This window comes from Candoia aspera, chromosome 1 (assembly GCF_035149785.1).
Source record: "Candoia aspera isolate rCanAsp1 chromosome 1, rCanAsp1.hap2, whole genome shotgun sequence".
Taxonomy (NCBI): Eukaryota; Metazoa; Chordata; class Lepidosauria; order Squamata; family Boidae; genus Candoia; species Candoia aspera.
The window spans coordinates 223,945,760-223,969,618 of NC_086153.1; the positions used below are offsets into that span (position 1 = coordinate 223,945,760).

The following is a 23,859-nucleotide window of genomic DNA, read 5'->3' on the forward strand; positions in this document are numbered from 1 at the left end:
GATGCTTTCATGAACTATTTTATTGGCTTGGGCTGAAGTTTCATTTATCTGATCGTTGCCTTGGAAGCAGATCTTCCCTCTGTCTTTCAAGGCCATGCTCTTTATTCACCACAGGAGGCAGCCACTGCAGGAAACTGGTATCACACGCTCATATTCACATGTAATTGGACCACTGTATTCTGGTCTAATGAAAGCTTCCAAAGGCAGTCCCAAGTAGTGTACATTGCATTAGTCCACTCAGATGGTAATAATAAGGGCATGAGTCACTGTTACAAGATCTTCCCATTCCAGGTACGGTTGCAACTTGCACTCCACCCAAAGCTGGACAAAGTTCCCCAGCCCTACCCCCACAGCCTCTCCATGCTTATCCAAGAAATAAAATGAAAGGAAACCCATGTTTTCTCATACTATGCTCCAAGAAGTTACTTTGTACCACATCAGAAGTTTTTCAGCATCTAATGAAACATTTATTACTACTTATGGTGGGTGTTTTAATTATGGTTATGTATGCTTGTTATTTTGGTTCTGTTAACCACCAGAAATTCTGGAAGATTATTTTTAGATTTGTACAGCACTATAAATATTACCATTTCAAGTTTCGCAAAGTGAACAGCTAGAATATCCAGTAATAATTTAATATTGTTTAATCTAACATGATAAAGGCTTTCTAACCAACTAATACATATGTTATATTTTATTAAAACAATTTTTTCTACCACACTCACTTGAAACATCTATCTATTAACAGTTGTAGAAAAGTGCAGGAAAGGTCTTCAATAAAATGCTATATTCAGTAGTATACCAGGGGAAAAAAAAACACACCAAACCAACTCTTCACAGATTTAGGGAGAAATATTTACTATTCATCAAGCAGACTTATAGCAATGTCCCCTTCAGTACCTTTAATATCTCTATGTACAATCATGTTACTGTGCAAATAGTGAACTCCTTCCAGGATCTGGCGGGTATACTTCCGAGTCACATTCTCTGTGAGAGCACCATATGCCTTCAACTGGTCTTTAATTGAGCCCTACAGTCAAAGAAAGAACAACATGCTATAGTAAGATGTCTTAATGGAAGTTTTCTGAAGTCTACTATATAAAAACTACAGCACTTAAAACATTGTTTGAATCTGCAAATGCAGTTCTCAGAAATCTACCTCCCTCTCACCTTAACTTACACTAGCCCTATATCCAGCCCACCAGATGTGCAACTTCATCTCAAGGAAACTTATAAACCAAACTGGTGCATAACAGTAAAAAAGAATAATAGTTAAACTCTAATAACTTTAAACTATTTGCTTTGCTTGGTCAGGCTAATTTCTTTTAAACCTCAGATGTGCCTTAATATCCGACTATCAGCCCAGCTTATTTTCACTAAGACAGAAGTATTTAATAATGGACCTTCACACATCTATGGGAATAAAATTCAAGAATTAAATATGCATCTTGTTAGACAATAGACATGTAAATAGCAGAATGCAGATAGGAAAACACTTCATGGGGTTTCAGAGGAGACACTGATCTGTGGATGCTAGTGTAAACAGGAGAAGATATTTATAGGAACTAAGTGCAAAAGCATTCTTTCCAGATTGGTGGTACACAGTATCTTATAAATCACTCCATTTGCAGACTTGATTTCACTTCAGAAATTTACTGTCTACCTGTGGATCTATGGCTTACCCCTGGCATATATTCCATGAATATAGAAAGCGTTCCTTCAGGATGGTCCCTTAAGCAGCCATAATACTGAACAATTCTTTCATGTAGCAGATTTTTCAGAAGCTGAATCTCACATTCAAGGGCATTTACTTCCTAAAAGTAACATATCAGAATCAGAGCAAATTTTTAGCACTAAATCATACCAAAAATACTTTATTCAACTTTAAATTCTGAAGAATTTTAAAATCATTATTATTATTACCAACCACTACAAACCATTTTAGCTGCTTCACTGTTTTCATAATGAAATTAACACTTCAGTTTGGAAAAAAAAATACAAAAAGATAAATTGTCACTTATCTGAAAACTATGATCTAGAGAAACAGCTTCCACAAATCTCTTTAAACAATATCAAAGAACTTGCAATATTCCCATTATTTGCAGTGAGAAATGCACAGCAGTGGTTCTCAGAGGATCTTGTTTAAATTACATATCAGAGAGGATGAGAGAAGTTTCACACTTTTCCCCCCAAAAAATTCTTACCTTACTCGTCTCTGGGCTGTCAGGATCAAACTCAACTTGTTTAACAGCTAGTTCTCGTCCTGTGTCTGCATCATAGCACAGATAAACTCTACCAAATGCACCCTGGCCAAGAGGTTTACCAAGTACCCAATTAGTTGGAGCACGTGGGGCTGTAACAAAATGTGAGAAGTCTGATATATCCTATTATACAAGGGAAAAACACACTCACACCTTTCAGAGACTTTTCAAACAATCTGCCAAATCAACATATTTCCTTTTAAAACATAAGCATTTTCATTTACCCTTTGAATAGGATTACAATTCCTGTTTTTGGTAAGTTTAAAACAATGCAGAACCAAAAATAATTCACATATTAAATTATAATCATTATCAAGTGACCTGAACTAATTCAACTAATTTTGCATTGTTTACTTTAATACAAGGAGAAGTGAACATGCTTAACCATTCAAAATAAACCACCATGTTTCATTAACCATCATGTCTCTTGAAGATTTATCCATGTTTTAACTACAAAATATTAGCTAATTATCTAAGATTGCTTTGGACCAAGAAGGTACCCAATAGATCCCAAAAGGAAATAGTTAACATAGGAATAAAAAATATATTTTTACAATTATGCCTATTACACTGGAATTCTGTATTCCTCCTCAAAAAGCTATGCAACAACAACAATTCCTGACCTGAGGACAAGGAGTAATTTTAACAGCAGGATATTTATTTACTTATTAATCAAATTTATATAGCCGCCCATCTTACTAAAAGTGACTCTGTATGGCATACAATAATTGAATAAAACCACAGAAACATAAAAACAATCATTATAAAAATATAAAAAATCATCATTAAAAAGACAATATAAAAAATATAAAACATTCAAACCACACAGAGAGAACAAAATATCAACCACAGTGGAGCCATCTATGAATGTCTCTGGTTCCCTGCGACCCCCAGGCCTGGTGACATAACCAAGTCTTAAGGGATTTCCAAAATGATACCAGGGATGGAGCTAACCTAACTTTTTGGGGCCGGGGGTGGGGGGGAACTGTTCCATAAGGCAGGTGCCGTGGCAGAGAAGGCCCGCCCCCTGGGACACACCAATGTAACCCCCCGGCAGATTGTATCTGTAACGTGACTTCCCTGCCATATTTCTCTCTCCAGGTTCCACCAACGTTTTCTTAAGAAAAAGGATTCAATTATTTCTTTTCCAATAGGATCTCTTTTTACGTTTATCAGACTATCCATCCTTTTGTCAACCTGAGTAAGCCTCAAAGGTTTAGAGGTACAATGGTAATTTATTTCTGCAGATTAAGAAAGAAACTGCCCTGGCTGCTAGGGAGGAATGAGTAAGTCTAAAATGGAATTGGAAGGAACTCTTTTCCTGACCACATCAGTTTGCTCTTGAGATCCACAGAACAATATAGCAACACAAGGGAGCTCTATATTCTATTACAGAGTTTAAACATATAAAAAACTATGTTGTTACATTAGCATATTATCATAGCAGTATATGATTCTTACTGATTTATACTGTATAATTAGTAATAATACCCACAACGTTAATATCCATACCTCCTGATCTGATACACTAAGTATTATGATTAATGAGCAAATTAAATTACAAATGAATACATTTTATGTTCAGAAACTAAAAAGTGAAGCTGAAAAAGGATTTAGTTTTCCTAAAATGTTCATTCTTCCCCACTTGTTCAACAAAAAGAGGGAGGAAGATATTTTAACGTCCTCCAATTGTCCAGAAATGTTATATCACTAGCCTTTATACTGCACAGAACACTGTTCCCCCAAAGTTGGAACTTTACACTCCTAGTAGTCCCATTCACAACCACCATCACTGGCTTCCATGCAAAATCAACAGAATATTAATCTGCAAGTATCATTGCGCTATATCTTCCAGCTGCAATAATGTGCAGTCGGAGCACAGGAACATATTGGGACAAAAAAATTTTTAAAAAGAACTCTAAGGTTGTATATAAAACCTAAGTATTTCAACAACTGAATTTTATTTCAGATGAGGAATTATAAGGCAATAGATAGATGTTTTCTCCTTACAGCGGCTAGGAGGGCTGATGTCCATTACTGTCAAAGTAGGATTTTCTATATCACTTCCTCTTCTCCGCATTCGTCCATCTTCATATTCTGGAGTGAAAATGCTGCTCCCACTGCTTGTGCTCAATGAATAATCGGTTGGGCTGAAACTAACTGGAGAGCGTAAGCAGTTTCCTTGGGTCCTTCTAACCCTTGGAAAAGTTTTGCGACCTGCAGAAATTATAAGTAAGTCCAACACTATAGTACTATGAAATTTTATCAGTATGTTCTTCTGGAAGCAACTGACAGTAAAAAAATCACTAGGCTGAACGTGAGACATGTTACAGATCTTAGAGGCAACCACAAATAAATGTTACTTACAGGTCTCTCGATAATAAGGAATGCATGTGATAACCAAAGAAAGTACATACCATTTTAAGGGACCTTCTCTTGGAAAATAAATTTTCATTTTCTCAACATGAACTATTTATTAAAATATAATACCACAATATTTTTATTGGCAATGGGAAAATAATAGCCTCAACTCAATGAAAACTGATAGCCTTGCTGATCTTTTAAATACCATACTTGATGAAACTCTGGGGGGTCTACCTTAAATAGTGGATTTAAGGGACTGAAATTAACTCCCATGAACAGAAATCCACTAGTGAAATGCTCCAGCAGGAAGCAAAGAAGGCACTCTGGTATAGTCCTCCTTCTCCCTGCAATCTACTGAAAAGCTGCTCTAGCAGGCTGGAAAACTTTCCAGAACAGCATAGGGCATGGCACTAGAAGTTGCAAAGAGAAGCACTGAAAATACAAGCAATTGGAAAGTTTTCCCAGATAATTAAATGTCAATATTTGTGATCAAATTTGTATTAAGCCAGAAGGCTTCCAGCTCAATTTTTGGATGTTTATGACCAAGTGTAGCCTCCAAGGCTGGCAGTGACACATCCATCAACTGAACAAGGAAGGAGGAGATTTTTGCCCACTTCTCCTCTGCAACCCCTCACACCATCTCCCATACTATTCCAAAAGCTATCCCAATCCTGTGAAACAGATTCTGGAGCTGGTAAACACATTTCCCCTCCTCCCTATTTTGACTCCAGAGTGCTGTTGGGGGCCTGGCAGTGATACACCATAGTGATGGCACAAGAGGAGACCAACTTGGGGGGTCTTTTTTTAGGTACTGGGGTGGTTTCATGAAGAACAGGTGCATTAAGCCTTCTAAAGGCTTAAAAGTACTGTGATTTTTATCTTGTGGTGAAATAAATGAAAATATTATGCTGCTAAAAACTGATACTTTACTGTCAATGCAATAAAGGGTAGGCAGCTGTACTCTGGGACTGCAAAAAATTCAGCAGCAGGATATATGTGGCCGCAAGTAAAAGGTTTCCCTCCCCTGTTCTAAGATAACTCTAAAAAGATCCTGCTAATCAACGTTAGTTCCAGAACACAACAAAATGATGAAGAAAAGTTTTATAAATTCAAAATTAGCAGACACAAAAAAATGAAGCTGTCTTAATTGACAGTAAAACAGATCATGAATTTAAAGAACAATATAAACTAGGTATATTAGGTGACCCACAACTCACCATCATTGTATTCTTGATGCTGGTACGAAATATGATACCGAGGATAAGTTCCACCTTTGACAAACTTTTCAAATATTGGGAGGTCATAATCTGAAGAAAAATATTTTTTGCTCTGTTCCATTAAGCAGTTTGAACTAGCCAAGACTGAATAAAAAGCTTCATGTAACACCCCCAATTTCTAATCAGGAAAAGCATACATAAAGGGCTGTATGTCTTTTTCGTCCTATCTCTCTCTCTCTCTCTCTCTCTCTCTCTCTGTCTCTGTCTGTCTGTCTGTCATTCCTAAATTAGGGGGAAGAAGACAAAGTACATATTCATATTGCTTTTTAGAATCAATATATTATTTGCTTATTTTAATGTGTTATCTTGTACCACAGAAACATTTCTACTTTTATATTCATATACCTTTGCTATTATAGATTCCTCACCTATGAATAATTTAAACCCCCCAATCACAAATTTCATCATTTAGATCCCAGCTTGTCCAAGGAATATTGTTTTATAATCTTCTTCTTTGAAAGCATGATGTATTCTGCTTATTCTCTTTGACTTTGAGAGAAGCATACATTTATTGCATCTAAAGCCCATTTTCTGATCTTTTAACGCTTTCAAAGAAGATTACAATGCAAATCTTTTTAAAACTTCTCATACATCTTCTAGAGTTTATTATAATCTTCACGTTTCAAGATATTTTGGTCCTCTAGATTAAAAAATCTTCAGGTTCAATTGCAAAATCCAATTATCACTTCATAATATAGTACAATTAAATTCCATCTTGATTTGAATAGAACTTAGTCAAGCACCTGAAAGCTTGAAACTTTTAAAATTCCTACTGCAGTTACAACTGTGTACGTCACAATGTCTTAAGTCAATGTGGTCAATATTCTATATGATTAAATGTCTTATGTTTACAGAGCTAGACAAGTAGAGGTCATAAATCCAAAGGACCTTGATAAAATTAGAGTTATAAATATAGCCACTAAATGCGTAAGAATCAGATCAAGATCCCAGCAATGATGAAATTGCTATTTTCACTAAAATATTTGGATTTTTATCTCTAGTACTGATTTACTTGTTTTTCAAAAACAGGTATTTCATTTTTTTCTATGATTATATGGCTGCATTAGTTACACTTCTGCATTGCTACTAGAGTCTTTAACCAAGCCAGATTAAATGCTACTCCTGCATGAAGTTGTTGGTACTTAACATTATAATATAAAACTTTATAACAATAATACTGGAAACTATGTCCATTTGTTTTTATCTACCAGAGAATTCTTGATGGTTATCAGGATAGCTCTGAGCTCTTGGCATCCGGGATTTAGGGTAGTTCTCTCTAGAAACACAAAACATTGCAATATTACACTCTTAATAACTAAGAGCCTCCTGAATACAACAAGATTCTATGATGTGCAGAGCACAGCAAAAAGATAGATTATAAATGATTCTCACCCATCTAAAGGGCTGTCAAGTGAAGGACAACTTCCTGAACCAGAATTTTCAGGGCTACTCAGTGATAATGGATCCAGCATCTGGAAGAGAAGCACAAAAAGTGTACTGCGAAATTTCAGTTAGTTCAAGCCACATCAGTAAGTGGAATTGGGGATTAAATATTACTCCAAATTTAAGGAGAAAAAAGAGGACCAAAAAACCTTCTTAAGCCACCAGACCTACATGTAGTAGATCCTTTATCAAGAAAATGCTTACTAAGTCTTTTTCTGGAATGAACTCGCCCTCACTATTGATACTAGTGAATGATCCATTCCGTGCCACATGATCATCTGGAATGTATCCTGGAGGAGGAGAGCTGCTGTCACGAGTATAGCCTGTTGATTTTTTTAAAAAAAGAAAAAGATTATTAAACACTTTTACTATCAAGAATCATTTATTAGTTTAGCTTTTAAATCAAATAATATGCCTTTCCTCTGAACTTTCAGACATTTCCTACTCTTAGATTATGCATGCCATGTAGGCAAACAACTTTAGTTCAATGCAGGACAATTTCAAAAATAAAGAAATACAGTATGCATTTCAATATTTTTCTATGTGTTATATAATATTTTGTACACTGATACTAACAGGGAGGCATGTACACACTTTCAAAAATAGTGCTTCAGAACGCCATCCTTCTTCCTTCACAGACTATTTCAGAATGAGTTTCTCTGCTTCTGCATAATACTGATGTTTTGCAACATAGAGAGAGTGGTTTTTGATGTTTTGCTTTTAGGTAGTCAAAACATACTCTCTGTTTTTCCAGATAAAACTTAGTTGTTTATTCGTTCAGTCACTTCCGACTCTTCGTGACTTCATGGACCAGCCCACGCCAGAGCTTCCTGTCGGTCGTCAACACCCCCAGCTCCCCCAGGGACGAGTCCATCACCTCTAGAATGTCATCCATCCATCTTGCCCTTGGTCGGCCCCTCTTCCTTTTGCCTTCCACTCTCCCTAGCATCAACATCTTCTCCAGGGTGTCCTGTCTTCCCAGATAAAACTACAGCTAGAGAAAAATGCCTTTTCCCTTAATCCAGACACTTCACTGATGCTGAATGTATGTAATTCCCTCACAGAATATACAATTGTGGAATACTGGTCTACAAAGTGACATAAATTGCATAGTAGATATAAAATATTAGTCACCATCTCCACATTCCTTCATCCTGACCCTATTTTGAAAGTTTTGTTTTTTATTGATATGGAATGTTTCACAGTTGAAACATCAAAACACTCAACCTTAAAGGATGCTAAAACACACAGCTTTTCTGAAACAATGAAGAGCAAGGAGAAATAGCATAATACCCAATTAAAAAATAAACAATACCAGTTTATATAAATGGGGAGGGAGTGCTAGATTACTGTTCATTATATTCTAATGTAGGAAAGTGCATCTTAATCCCTTTACCTAAACATAGCTCTTCTATTACACAATTTACCTGCACATTTGAGTTTCTTCATATATCCAAGAACACAACTTAAATCATGCATTATGGGTCTTGACTGTCTAATTTTCCATGTATTGATAGGACACATCTACTATTTTTTTCATCACACATATATGAGTCATTCATAAACAGTGCCTAAAAGATTGTCAGGTTCTTTGGCAGATGCCTCAAACTGAGTATTTTTTTTTTCCAAGCAAGATTCTCACAGTCTGTTTTAATAAGATTTACTAAGTAAAATGGATAATACTACAAGACTTTTGGCAAATTAACTGTTTCCCACTTAGAACCAACTTATCTTCTAATATGCTACGGCTGACACTTTTAAAATTTCTTCCTAGCAGCCTTTCTGCAATCAGACAGATAACAGAAAAGCATGTAACTGGCTGTTTACCTACCAATCTTACAAATCTTCCATTTCAAAACCTACAGAAATCCCTCTGCCCTTCTTATAAGTGAAGAGGACAAAATAATATTTTTACATGGTTGCTTTACTGAAATCTCAGCAATTTAAAAGGATTTTCTATATCTGAACCAGATTCTAACCAATCTCTATAAAGCTCTTTACAATTTGTAACTTTATCTTCAATACTTTCAGCTAGCATCCCAACTTCTCTTCCTGCTTCATTTTTGGTAGCTTTCAGATGAATGAGTATGAAAATTATGGACAGGACTTGAAAGGAATTAAAAACTGAATTTGAAAAAGCTACAGGTATCGAGACTGTTTTGCTTCAAAGAAAAGCATTTTCATAATCTGTATTAGAAAAAAAGGAAAATGGCTGATGTATATTTTTAAACCCACAAACGAGTGCCTTATATCCAATCCTTAATTACATTTAGTCAACCTAAAATCAGCATTTTCCAGTTCTGTTAAAATTCAAGTTGTTCTTTATTCGTTTAGTCGCTTCCGACTCTTCGTGACTTCATGGACCAGCCCACACCAGAGCTTCCTGTCGGTCGTCAACAACCCCAGCTCCCCCACGGACAAGTCCATCACCTCTAGAATATCATCCATCCACCTTGCCCTTGGTCGGCCCCTCTTCCTTTTGCCTTCCGCTCTCCCTAGCATCAGCATCTTCTCCAGGGTGTCCTGCCTTCTCATTCTGTGGCCAAAGTATTTCAGTTTGGCCTTTAATATCATTCCCTCAAGTGAACAGTCTGGCTTGATTTCCTGGAGGATGGACTGGTTTGATCTTCTCGCAGTCCAAGGCACTCTCAGAATTTTCCTCCAACACCACAGTTCAAAAGCATCGATCTTCCTTCGCTCAGCCTTCCTTATGGTCCAGCTCTCGTAGCCATATGTTACTACGGGGAACACCATTGCTTGAACTATGTGGACCTTTGTTGTCAGTGTGATGTCTCTGCTCTTAACTATTTTATCGAGATTTGTCATTGCTCTTCTCCCAAGGATTAAGCGTCTTCTGATTTCCTGACTGCAGTCAGCATCTGCAGTCATCTTCGCACCTAGAAATACAAAGTCTTTCACTGCTTCTACATTTTCTCCCTCTATTTGCCAGTTATCAATCAAGCTGGTTGCCATAATCTTGGTTTTTTTGAGGTTTCGCTGCAAGCCAGCTTTTGCACTTTCTTCTTTCACCTTCATCATAAGGCTCCTCAGTTCCTCTTCGCTTTCAGCCATCAAAGTGGTATCATCTGCATATCTGAGATCGTTAATGTTTCTTCCAGCGATTTTAACTCCAGCCTTGGATTCCTCAAGGAATATAGCATGCATTACCTTGACAGCATCATCTTGCAAGATTTTGAACAGTTCAGCTGGGATGCAGTCGTCTCCTGCTGCCTTGTTATTCGCAATGCTTCTTAAGGCCCATTCGACCTCACTCTTCAGGATGTCTGGCTCTAGCTCACTGACCACACCGTCAAAGCTATCCCTGATATTGTTATCCTTCCTATACAGGTCTTCCATATATTCTTGCCACCTTTTCTTGATCTCTTCTTTTTCTGTTAGGTCCTTGACATCTTTGTTTTTGATCATACCCGTTTTAGCCTGGAATTTACCTCCAATGTTTCTAATTTTCTGGAAGAGGTCTCTTGTCCTTCCTATTCTATTGTCTTCTTCCACATCCGTGCATTGCTTGTTTAAAAATAATTCCTTATCTCAGTCTCCTGTGATGAAAATAGCATCTCTTTTAGGCGTGTTGTCCAGTAGATGCTGCAGATCCTCATAGAACTGCTCTACTTCAGCTTCTTCAGCATCTGTGGTTGGGGCGTATATTTGGATCACTGTGATGTTAGATGGCTTGCCCTGAATTCGAATTGAGATCATTCTGTCATTTTTTGGATTGTATCCAAGCACTGCTTTAGCCACTTTACTATTAATTATGAAGGCTGCTCCATTTCTTCTGTGGTCCTCTTGTCCACAGTAGTAGATCTGGTGGTCATCTGATGTGAAGCAGCCCATTCCAGTCCATTTCATTTCACTGACACCCAAAATGTCTATCTTTAATCTTGACATCTCATCAGTAACCACATCCAATTTGCCCTGGCTCATAGAACTTACATTCCAGGTTCCAATGGTGTGTTGATCCTTAGAACATCGGATTCGCCGTTCACCACCAGCACCGTCGGCCGCTAGCCGTCCTTTTGGCTTTGAGCTAGCTGCGTCATCACGTCTGGGGCTAGTTGAACTCATCCTCTGTTACTTCCCAGTAGCATTTTGACCATCTTCCGACCTGGGGGTCTCATCTTCCGATGGTATATCGACATATCTCTGGTTGTACTGATCCATTTAGTTTTCACGGCAAGAATACTGGGGTGGGTTGCCATTATCTTCCCCAGGGATTGCATTTAGTCTGACCTCTCTGTCATGACCTTCCCGTCTTCAGTGGCCCTTCACGGTTTAGCTCATGGCATCATTGAGGTGCTCAAGCTCCAGCACCACGACAAGGTAACGATCCTTTGCTGAAGTAAAATTCAACTACAGAACCATAAAGCACTTAAATATGAGAGACACATTCACAAACAAGACTGGTATATATCAAAAAAAATAAGTATCAAACTGTAAAGAGAAAAATGTACAAAACCAAGCAATATATATCAGGTAAAAAGACTGTCTAACTAATGTAAGTTCTTTGATAGGTTTCTTTACAAGTCCAATAGTTTAAGAATCTAGGAATTACCTAAACGTTTTTTCCTGGAAAGAGACATACATATATAAACCGACATCTACCATTTTTAGCTAACTTTGCTAGTTCATTCCCCTCACCAGGAAACACTTCCATTGAACTGAGAAAGAAACCTACCTAAACCTTTCTCATTAGAAAAGCAGGAGTAACACCTGTCAAAAGGGCTCAGAATTTCTCTGCCATGTAGCAGCTATTGCAAGATTCCCTTACAATCTTATTCTTCCCTTCTAAGAAAAAGAAACTGAAAGAATGCAGAACATAAGATCAGGCCTATGGCCTGCCTAGCTGAGCATTCTGGGTCACTTGGTGGCCAACTTCATGCATTTAAGAAACTCATAATCATGGGCAGGAGAGGAATAGCCCTCTCATCTGTTGTTTCTTAGCACCTGGTATGGAAGGCATGTGCTACCAGTGATTCAGAAAGTAAAAAAACAGCCCTAAAGCTTTCCTGCCAGTGATAGCCTGATTCTCCTTAAATTTCTCCAGTACCCTTTTAAAGGTAATCTAAATTGCTGACCATCACACCTGTGACAACAAATTCCAGTTTAAATATGGATTGCATAGCAGAGGACCACACTGCCAAGCAACTGCTCTCTTCACTTGTCTGCCCAGTAGGAAAAGGAAAGAAGGAGCATTCTTTCAGTTCTCAGCTTTCCTTCATAACTTGGAATGAGCAGGGACTAATACAGATTTGCAAAAACAATCCTTACTATTTCTGTAATTTCAAACTTTTGGCTTGTCATGCTCAGCAGGTGACACCACACTTAATGTGGTGATTATAACTTCAAATCATAACCGGTCTGCATATATTATCTATTACTATTGATCGTACATGAATTATTCATTCATGCAATGTTGCAGCTTAAAAATGTAATATTGGATTATTTCAAAAGCTTTTATCCTCCATTTCTCACACTTACCTTTTGACTGACTAAATATTTTTTACATTTATATATATCTCACCCTACTACCAAGGAAGTCAGGTTGAAATAGCTCTGTAAAACAGTTGAGAGGCAGCAGTTGTTCCAAGTCGCCGGCTGAACTTCACGATTTGGCAAGTATTTGAAACTGAATTTCCCTCCTGCAACACTACTCCAACACCCAGCATGGATGAATGGAACAAGCTCATTTTCACTTAGTTCTCTATTTCTAAACATAACTTTGTTCTGTCTCTTTTCCTCATCACTGTATAAATTATTTTAAAAAACCAAGTCTATGGGAAAATCTGAATGTGTTTTCATGCATACTTCTCCTACTATTAATATAGCATCATAAAATTCAGGACAGTGCAAATAGCCATGTATAACCACCCTATTTTGTGTCTGTATTCAGGAAACATGAATTAATGATATTCACATAACACATTATATTTGTAGAGAGAACTAGGATTTAAAATTATTCCCATAACCAGAGATTTTAGATGTGGTACTTTGTTCTTCTTGCCATAATTTTGGTATTACATGAATGTAGTTTTAACTTGTTCAAAGTTCCTATGAGTTTTCATTTATTCAAGGTTCATACTGTGTATTAATCATTGGTTTGTGTGTGTGTGTGGCAATACCTGTACTGTTTGCTCTTTGCAAATTACTGTGGCACCACCAAAAAGAGGGTAAATGTTTCATAAATAAACAAATAAACCATCACCATTCTAAAATTAAGAATATGAAGTCTTATTACCTATTACAGAATTCCTGTTTTTCTTTTCTGTTACTCTGAAAACTGTATTATCCAAATCTTCCAATGAGGACAAGGGATCCATGTTATTCTAGAAGAAAAAGCGTGATTATTTATTTATGCTTTTAAAAAAACCCTCCACCCTTATAAAAGGAAGCAACATTTTGGTACAAATATGGGTGACAGCGAATGCTCAATTTCCACTAATTGACCTTCTTCCAGAGATGGTAATGGGAGGAAGAAGATATTCTCCTTTCCATAGCCCTCAGATTGTATTCTGAAGGACTGGGGACTTCTGGTGTAGATTTTATGAAGCTGGGGACTGCAGATGACAGGGCTACTTAAAGCCCCACTGCACTTTGATGACATTGGATTTTTCCCCAAATTTTTTCACAGTGAGTTTCAACGAAGATATTATATATAGTATGCTATTACCTCCCAAGAGCACACATTCCAAAATGTTAAGATCATAATGATATCAAGAATGAAGAGTTAAAATGTATTAAGCGAGATTATTTAGGAACTGGGGAAAATGAAGTTTCTGGCCCATCTGAGAGTATTTCTGCATGTATCACACGCAGAATGATAGCAATCAACAACCAAAATATAGTTGGTATATAATTTTTCCCTCATCCTTTAAACTGTTTTGGGCTTTGGCTATAATCTCTCTCTCCTACTATTCTAATGAGGCAACTATTGAAAAATAACATTTGCGTCCTTTAAAAGCAAAATTGTGGTATTGCATAATGAGTTCTGTGACTGCAATTTATATTCCATCAATACCCTATGAACAACAGAACACAGTTTATTACATACAATATATAACATTGTATCATAGTACCTATTATACAAACACACACACACATATATACAAACACTTGGATTTTGTAAGTTACAAATACAAATAATGTGCACATGTGAATAACTGCTGAGTTAATGTGTTATAGAACAAATAATGTGAATTCATGCAGACATTACCCAAAGAGTAAGTTTAACACACAAAGTTCTTTTATGGATTGGATCCAAAATTACTGGGTAATGGACCCAAGGGCTCTGTGCCTTTCTGGAACTAGGATCCAAAGAAAAAAGGCTCCTCCATAAAGAAATGGGACAGATGGCAACTTTTCAGAGGGAGCAGGTTGCTAGGGGTCACAGGCAAACCACAGAGGAAGGGTTGTTTCACTCCTGCCCTATGGAACACTCTTCCCCCAGAGGTGAGGCGGGTCCCCACTCTCCCACCTTCCAGAAAGGGGTGAAGACCTGGCTCTGCCATCTCGCATGAGGCGTGAGGAGGGGTAACCAATCCTGGGGGTAGCTAGTGCCCTGAAGGCACTCCCTGGAAATTAAATTAAGAACTTCTTATCATCTACCTCTTGGAATATATTACTTATATAAGAAGATTGTTTTAATTGTATTGTTTTATTGTATTGTAATTAATATTTCATTTCTGTTTTATTGCAAACCTCCCAGAGTTGCTATGTGAGTGAGATGGGTGGTGACTAAATTTGATATATAAATAAAATAAATACATAAATGTACACAAAGCCTTAACACACCTGTGTGTTTCCATGAGCTACAAGTAGTATCTTGAGGCTCTTCATGTGAACGCTGCGATCAAGGAGCTCCACAGCTTTGTCCAGATCATCCTGGACAGCTAATGGAATTACCAGCTATACAGAGGAAAACATCCACAAGATTACAGCTAAATTAATACATATTTTATTATCTATTTGTTTAACAAAGCAAAGCAAACTTTACATGATATTTGAGTTCCTGAAAAATAACATAAACTTCAATAATAAGCATGTATGTTAACATTTATATAATCCGTCATTTCATCACTATTTCACAAGCTAAAGGTGTGCATTATATTTAGAGAAGGTTTGTTTGTGCCTTTGAGTCAGTGTTGACTCCTGGCAACTGCTTGGACCAGTCCCTGCAGTATTTTTGGCAAGGTTTTTCAGAGGTGGTGTGCCACTGCCTGCTTCCTAAGGCTGAGAGGGAGTGACTGGCCCAAGGTCACCCAGCTGGCTTTGTGCCTAAGGCAGGACTAGAACTCACAGTCTCCTGATTTCTAGCTTGATGCCTTAACTACTATGCCAAACTGGCTGTCATTAGAAAAAGTTACTGAATGCTAATTGTATTTGAATTAGTACCAACCCACAAATGAAAAATACAGATTTAGAAGAGAGTCAGGCATCATCAGGTAGCTAGAATGGCAAATAGTGAGGAGGGAAAATCTGTCATTAAGAATAGTTTCTGCCAACCTTCCTAGGAACTATTTTAAAAGATACAGTATTTGTAGTATCTGACTAGATACAGTCAGAAAGATAAGATGAACCACTAGTCGTTTTTTTAATCTTCCCCTTAATTGTTTATTTAGTAATGATATACTGTTACTAAAACAGATCTCAACTTTTAATATTTTGTTATAGAGAAGGTTGTTGCTTCAGTATTACACAGTGATCATATTCTGCAAACTAACCAATTCACAGGTTTATATTTAATAACATACGTTTTGTTATTTCCCAATCGTATCTTTTAAAGGAATCGTACTATATCCCTCTAAAAATAAAGATATAAAATTAAAGGTTTTTTGTTTTGTCTTCTTGTTTCCAAAAGACCGCTGAAAAACTTATTACATCAATACATTATTTGATGAGAAAGGACTCTTTGGAAAGACTGATTATTTTTATGAAAGCAAAAAGCCACAGTACAAATGGCACAAGATGGAGTGTCACCCACTGCAAACCTAAAAAATGTCCCAGAGCTTCCAGTAGTTCTGTCAACAACTTTTCACTATATCAACATTACAAAGAGCAATCTAGAAACCATTATTTTACCTCATTATTGCTGTAATACAAATTCATGGGCTGTCCAAAGGCAACTTTAGCTTTTGATGCAAGATCTTCTAGCTTGATAGGTCTAGAAAACTGTAGGATTCTGTAAAGTATGATACAACTTTATTAGAAATAATCTACTGAAATGAAAGAAGTTACGAATTATAATTCTGAAAGTCAAATGTATTTTCATGGATGGAACTGCACCATCTTGGGGGGAAAAAAAGGCAAACCACTTTTTCCAACAGCTAAACCACATGAGCTGAATTCAACTGGAATGGAAGACCAAGCTCTCATTCCTTTCTTTGCCTCTATGAAGGTCTAAACAAAGAAGGCTGGTCCTATGGCACTAAGGGGAGAAATTGCAACTTGAATTATACATACAGTAGTTAATGATTACTGATAGACACATCAGTATCTCAAAATATAGCTTCAAACCAGCTGTAATAATTCTTCTGCACAGTGCAATAATCAAATTGTACCTTGTTTCTTCACTTTATAAGAGGCAAGCTAATGAGCTAATCAGATGTAACAGGATTATTTTGCTAGGCTTATATAGATTTTCCAGCATTAGAAAGCCATCCTGGGAAGTGATCTATTTAAGAATTGCAACAGGTTCAACAGCATGAACCAACACCAAGTTAAATTAAACTTTAATTTGCAACATTTTAACTCAGCCAAGCATTTTAGTTAATTAATTTCTATGTTAAAGGCAACATACAGTACATTAAACATATATGATTTTTGATATGGAACACAAAATACAGCATTTTAAAATTTGTTTGCCAGAATAACCTGAAGCTAGATGGTACAAGAACAGAAATGTGATATTTTGAGATTAATAAGTTAATGACTGAATATACCAATATATATCCTATGTAACTATCCTAGAAAACACTGTTTTATGAAGACTACCAAGCAATCCTATCCCATCAACATCTTTGAAAGAATTTGGAGAACTGTTGCTATATATATATAACATACATACATACATTCATTTATTGGGAGTAAAATAAAAACTTAAATATTACACTATGGTGTATCGTTTTGTCTGTTCTTTAAGAAAAAATATGAAATCAAATGAAACTCTTCATACATTTACAGGTAGTCCTTGGGTTACAACCACTTGCTCAGCAACTGTTCAAAGTTACGATCCTGCTGAACGAGGGGGACTTACGACCTGTCCTCAAAGTACCAGCCATTGCAGAGTCCTGGTGGTCACGTGATTGTGATTTCTGATGTTCCCTGCCGTTTTCCCTCAAGCAAAGTCAATGGGGAAGCCAGCAGGAAGTCGCTCCTGCCACTCTATCACCTGTCTGTGCTACAGAGACCTGTCCACGGCACATTCCTGTCCCCCCAGCAGCACCCACTCACGCTCCATAGTGCCTGCCTGCAGCACCCCTGCCTGTGCTCTGTAGCCCCTACATGCAGCACTCCCATCCACACTCTGGAGCGCCTGCCCACAGCTCCCCCACCTCCCCACAGCACCTGCTGGCCTGCTTGCCTGGGACTCCTGCCCCTTCCTGTTTAACGACCCTCATGATCCTGGGATTATGACAGCAACTGGGACTGCTGAGATTGCCGTCGCTACGCAATGTGATCATGTGGCGTTGCACTTTACAACCACATTGCTTAGCAATGAAAATTCCTGCCCAATTGCCATCAGAACCTGAGGACTACCTGTACAGGATCTTCTTAAAATATAATGCTTACGGTTTTTAAACACTGATGTTGGTTAGGCAGTTCTTGATTTTGTTCTATTTCAAATTAAGTCAAGATTCTAAAAACTTAAGAAATACTGAAAAAATGTTTAAACAGTGCTCACATTCAGAAAATAACAACAGAAATGTTCTAAAATGAATTCTTGTTTACCTTTTTTCTCCTCGATGTTCAAATTTGACTCGTACATCATTCTGTAGGAGAATTATACAAACTTATTTATTGTGGTCAGTGGCACTAATAAAGATATCTTTCCTACGAGCTTATAAATGTGTGTGTGTGTGTAGGCAAGGACTGCATGTGAATTTTCCCAGTCACTTGAAGCATTATTATTTATCATCATGATTAGGAAGGGATATATGGAAAATAAACTAGTATAAAGCAGGCATGTTTAAAATCTGTTATGCAATTTTAAAACCATTCATGTTTTCAAATTCTTCAGTTTCTAAAATGTACACGCTATAAATCAATGTAAAATTTTTAACAAACATAGGCAAAGATTCTTCATTGTGCTGGGCAAATTCATTATAGGATTACCTGTTTTTTGGGTGAAGTTAATTTTCCCTTTCCCATTTCTTGAAGTGGCAAAGCAGGACGACTTGCCTTATGAAGGAGTGCCAAATCCTGCATGATTGAATTCAAAGCTTGCTGCTCATCTATTTAAATAAAAATGAAACAAGGAAATGTAGTTGTAAAACTTTGAAAACCATACAGAACTAATCAATTAAGGAATATCAGCAGAATCTAAAGATGATTTGCACTGTAACTTTAAGAGCATTCATAATATGCATCTCAACAGTCTGATATTACAGAACAGTTCTAGTAGTGTTCCTTCCTTCAATTCTATTTTATTTCAGCAACAAATGTATTTTACTCTATTCATATATTTATGTGATTTAATTAGCATTTTGTGCAAAATTTGTCCTATAATACTAGAGGGCATCAGATTTGAGAAGGCAAACCTACATTATTCCATTTTCCAGTGAAATACTGAGAACTAAAGGCAATTAATTGTAATATTTAGATGGAAAATTAAAAAAAGATGTTCTCATAAATTCAAAAGTCTCACACATTTTTGCACTCAAGGCCGGTTCCTGAAAATAAATTTATCCTTACCCTTACCCTGGAGAAGGAAATCTGAAAGACACAGTTTATTCTACAGTGAATAGTTTATGGAGTTTGGGGAGACCATTATCAACTCCTGCTCTGAGTTTCCCCTCATTTAAGTAATTGGTTTTAAATAGGGGTATATGGAGATTAAGATATGCTACAAGACTCCCACACAACAGTGCAATATTGGCATGTGATTTAATAAAGCCATTAAAAGTAGTTTAATAAGCCCATTTAAGTCCATGGAAGTTTCACATTCTAGTGCAGAAGCAAACCAATTAAAAATATTGACTCAATAGAAAAAACCTCCTATAGTTTTTGATATTACCCATCACTTTTTTTTAATCCATTCAATCATGTCTGATTCTCGGAGACTGCCTGGACAAGTCGCTGCAGTTTTCTTGGCAAGGTTTTTTCAGAAGTGGTTTGCCATTGCCTCCTTCCTAGGGCTGAGAGAGAGTGACTGGCCCAAGGTCAGCCAGCTGGCTTTGTGCCTCAGACCAGGTCTCACAGTCTCCTGGTTTCTAGCCTGATGCCTTAATCACTACACCAAATTGGCTCTCACCCATCACTTACTATTACTTAAATTCAGTATTGGATTATTAAATTCTCAGGCACATGTCTGAAATTTTAGTAACCTCAGGAACTCACCCATAATGGCATCCAGCAAAACTGAATTTCAGAACAGTGCTGCCATCAGAATCCTTTTATTGCCTAAACAAACAAAAGATAAAAAACAATATGAAGAGAAAAAGTAGTTCTGAAAAGACTATATTTTCAGGTAAATCACCATTGTTCAGATGTGAAATGCAGTAGGACACCAGCAGAAGCAAGTAGAATGAGAAATGCCTAAAATTAGCTATAGCTCAGCCATAACTACTTTTACTTCCAACAAACGGATCATGAAAAGCTACAGCCTTTCTACAAACCTCTGAAACATCACAATAAAAAACCGTATGTATAAAGAACCTGGCATCTATCAGTAAACCTTAGTGCTATATCCTTAACATTTAGCTGTGGAACAGCTTGACATCCCTTTGATATGTATCTATCTACAAAGCTTCTCCATACCACTTAACCTATAGTAGAATGGTACTTCCCCTCATCTTGCTGTATATAGACATATTTTCTTATATATAGATATACATAGATCATCTTTACACGATGATCACTTAATTTTTCTGATTGGTCTTGTTCCTAAATGTGCCCAGAATAACATCAGACTGTCTTATAATTTTATACTGTATTACAAAAACACTAAGCAACATGTGTCTTTTTTAATGAGCCAAATACAGAAGACAGAAACTCTGTGGACAGAGGGTCTGCTCAGATAAATGGCATAGCCCAGATGAGGTTGAATTCCTCTTTGAAAAGCAGGCATGTCATCTATGAATCCTCCTTAACTCATCTTGACCAATGCCATTTTTGACCAATGTTGGCTGGGCCCACCAGACACAGTAATTCCTGCTTATGGAGAAAATGGCCACAGTAGTTTATGTGCTCCGGGTTCCTTTTAAATCTTGTCATCTTAGGAAGCATGCCTTTTCTGTGGTTGGCCCTGTTCTCATATGCAACACATGGACTGTGCTTATTCCTGTCTTATATTTTGCTTTTTTAAATGTTTTATGTCCTGTATCTTCTCAGTGCTAGCTTTCCATTTTAATATTTTTTAAAAAATAATGCTAAAATCAACTACATGAGGTGAATGGCGTAAATATATGCAAAACCTTTGCATTTACATTTTTTTTTTTATCAAATACATGCTCAAGGAAAAAAAAACATTTGCCACATACCTTTCTCCTATAGTTTTCCCACCTCCATTTATACAAATGAACTTACTGTCCTTGTAGATGTCATTAATTTCACAAAGACTAATCATTCTTATCTGTAACCAAAGATGCCGTCTTGGGGTGCTGGGATTGAGTGCTTGTATGTTAAGTTGGGCCACAGGGAGAAACTGGTGATCCTACTCAAGTGTTAGCTCACCTCCTTCACAATGAAATCCCTGCCTGAGCTCCTGGATATGATCTTAGGGCTAGTTTTTGAGTTCCTTTTATTTTTTGGTGTTGGGTGACTTCAACTTCTATGCCCTGGGGTTCTGAGAGGCCCATGATTTCATGGCCTCCCATGAAATCATGGGCTTGTTCCAAGTAATCTCAGGCCTAATCTATATTGTATCTTGTATTTGCCTTGGAACAGTTACTGGACAAACAGGATATGGAGGGCTCAGTATTTAGCCTTCGGCATGGTCAAATCCTTCCCTGGTCTAGATGAGACTACCACATGGATCCCTGTAGGGCAAACAGATCAATGGTCTGATCCAAGCATCTAATAGATCCAGATATACTCCAGTGGGCACTTGGAGATACTCCCAATGATCCAGTAGGCAGTTCTTTGTCCGGTTAGTTACTGGAAATAGATGACCTAGTGTCACAAACACATTATTCCCTGTTCATTGATCCTGGATAGCTGTTTGGTTTACTGAAAAATCCAGAAATCAAACAACAGAAGAGACATCTAGAGCTCTGGCAGAGGAAAACAAGCTTGCTGAACAAAGGTATAAGCCCAACTGTGGGTCTACACTGTGGCAATAAGAAAGGCAAAGCATTCACAAGTCTGCCCCTTTACTGCACTGACAAGTTGTCAGCCAGCAGTCTTGTTTAGGGTTGTAAACTCCCTTTTAGGGAAGAATGAACAACTAGATCTCCCACATGGCCATTGTGAGCATTTTCACAACATTCTGCCAACAGCATTGGTGAGATTCACTGCAATCTTAACTGTTTATGGGTGGATATGGGTGGAAGTGGTGCCTAGGGCAAGGTCTCACAATGTTACCTGGGACTCCTGATTTTCAATAAGGTGGACATGCCCTTTGCTTCCTGTGGACTGGATTTATGCCCTACCTGCCCCTTTCAGGTGGCAGCCAGAAACATGTTAGGTGGATCCAGGAGGTCATCAGTGTCTCTTTGAGCGAGGGTGTGCTGCATATAGCCTTGAAGGAGATTGTGGTGCATCCCCATCTTAGAGCCCTCCCTGCATCTGGCTAATTTTGACAACTATTACATAGTCACATAGTGTAATGGTTGCCTATTCTAAAACACCATCAGACTCATGAGCAGGAATTCAAAGATACCTGATTTATTAAAGAATAGTATGCAGGATCACAGAGAAAGCTGAGAATGGTAAAAGCGCGCCAAATGCAAACGAAAAACCCTCGGTGCAAATGAGATCCCTCCCCCTGTGAAATCTTCCCAAGTCCACAATCCCAGGTGCTCCTAACGGTTTCTGATGGTCTGCGGGAAAAGTCCTTGAGCAGAGAAAATAACCCAAACACATTCCATTGTACTGATTTCACATACAGAGCTTGGCACAAGGTCTCACAGCAGTTCCCTCCCAAACAGAAACATGCGTCAGCGCCATGGCATGTGAAACGTTACGATGTATAAACTACACTGAATCAGTGAACATGACATACTGCCCCCCCAAAATGAAAAATACATTAAGCAGCAGGCTTCAAAGGATAAGCAAGGTGGAAACGGTTAACTAAATCAGGAGCGTTGACATGGTGGGCAGACACCCATTCAGGATGAGGAAAGTGTTTCCATCGGACTAGATACTGCAGGGTGCCTCAAAGCTTGTGAGAATCAACTATGTCCTTGACTTCAAAGTGTTGTTGGCCGTCAATCATAATTGGAAGAGGAGGAGGAGGTTGAGGGTGCCAACGCGGCGAGTGGTACACAGGCTTAAGCAAGCATAGCATCTTTGCGCCCATTCTTTTCCACCTCCCCGCTGGCACCCTTCATGGCAGGTGGCTGGCATTTCCCGCCGGCTCCTTAAAGTCGTCTTCCCCCTCTCCCAAGAAGTAGATTACTTCTGCAGCATCGGATGTTCCTTTGGCTGCTGTCATTCGCCGCGAGGGTGGGGGGGCGATTTGGCCAGCGGCTTCCCTGCTTGATCTCCAGCCTTGGCTTTTGGGCAATCAGCTGCTCGGTGGCCCTCCTTTCCGCATTGGAGACACTGACCCCTCGCATAGCGCTGATCTCTTTCCTCATCCCAGGCTCTATAGCTTGGCCAGGCAGCAGTTGCAGCACTTTGGGGTCCTCTCATGGTGGCAGGTGGTTTTTCAGGTTTTCTAGTTTGCATGAAGGTATGCTGAGCGTGCTCAGCCTTTCCTGCCAGACAGATCCAGTCGTACAATGACTCGGGGTCGTCTCTACACAACGCCCAACGCAGGACGTCTCGGTTGAGTCCCTCTTTAAAACGCTCTATTAGAGTTGACTCAGACCAGGCCATGATTTTCCCAGCCAGAGCTTTAAACTCTAGGGCATAATCAGCTACTGACATTTGGCCCTGGGTAAGATCCTTCAGCACCTTCTTAGCTCTTGCCTTTGCCAGAGGATCTTCAAAATGCAGCTTTAACACCCAAATGAAATCATCAAAATAATCAAGTGCAGGGGAGTCAGCATCACTTAATTGAACATACCAGTCAGCTGCTCGACCCTTCAACTTGGTGGCAATGGCAGTTATTTTAGCCTCTTCGGAAGGGAAGCATGCCCCAAACTGTCTCATATAATTCTTAGCATTAGTTAAAAAGA

At 38.1% G+C, this 23,859-nt stretch overlaps 1 protein-coding gene across 1 annotated transcript in view; it reads right to left on the reverse strand.

Annotated features, from left to right (window-relative positions):
• MAP3K2 (mitogen-activated protein kinase kinase kinase 2) overlaps positions 1–23,859 on the reverse strand; it is a 56,659-nt gene that overhangs the window by 23,874 nt on the left and 8,926 nt on the right. The window contains exons 2-15 of the mRNA XM_063288831.1: positions 19,916–19,978; positions 18,692–18,810; positions 18,308–18,348; positions 16,439–16,538; positions 15,152–15,265; positions 13,599–13,686; positions 7,550–7,668; positions 7,295–7,374; positions 7,111–7,178; positions 5,843–5,932; positions 4,272–4,478; positions 2,205–2,353; positions 1,683–1,814; positions 901–1,030 (exon numbers count right to left, since the gene is read on the reverse strand). Coding sequence (XP_063144901.1) covers positions 901–1,030; positions 1,683–1,814; positions 2,205–2,353; positions 4,272–4,478; positions 5,843–5,932; positions 7,111–7,178; positions 7,295–7,374; positions 7,550–7,668; positions 13,599–13,686; positions 15,152–15,265; positions 16,439–16,538; positions 18,308–18,348; positions 18,692–18,810; positions 19,916–19,919 — 1,441 coding nt within the window. The 5' untranslated portion in view covers positions 19,920–19,978. The remainder of the gene's footprint in view (positions 1–900; positions 1,031–1,682; positions 1,815–2,204; positions 2,354–4,271; positions 4,479–5,842; positions 5,933–7,110; positions 7,179–7,294; positions 7,375–7,549; positions 7,669–13,598; positions 13,687–15,151; positions 15,266–16,438; positions 16,539–18,307; positions 18,349–18,691; positions 18,811–19,915; positions 19,979–23,859) is intronic.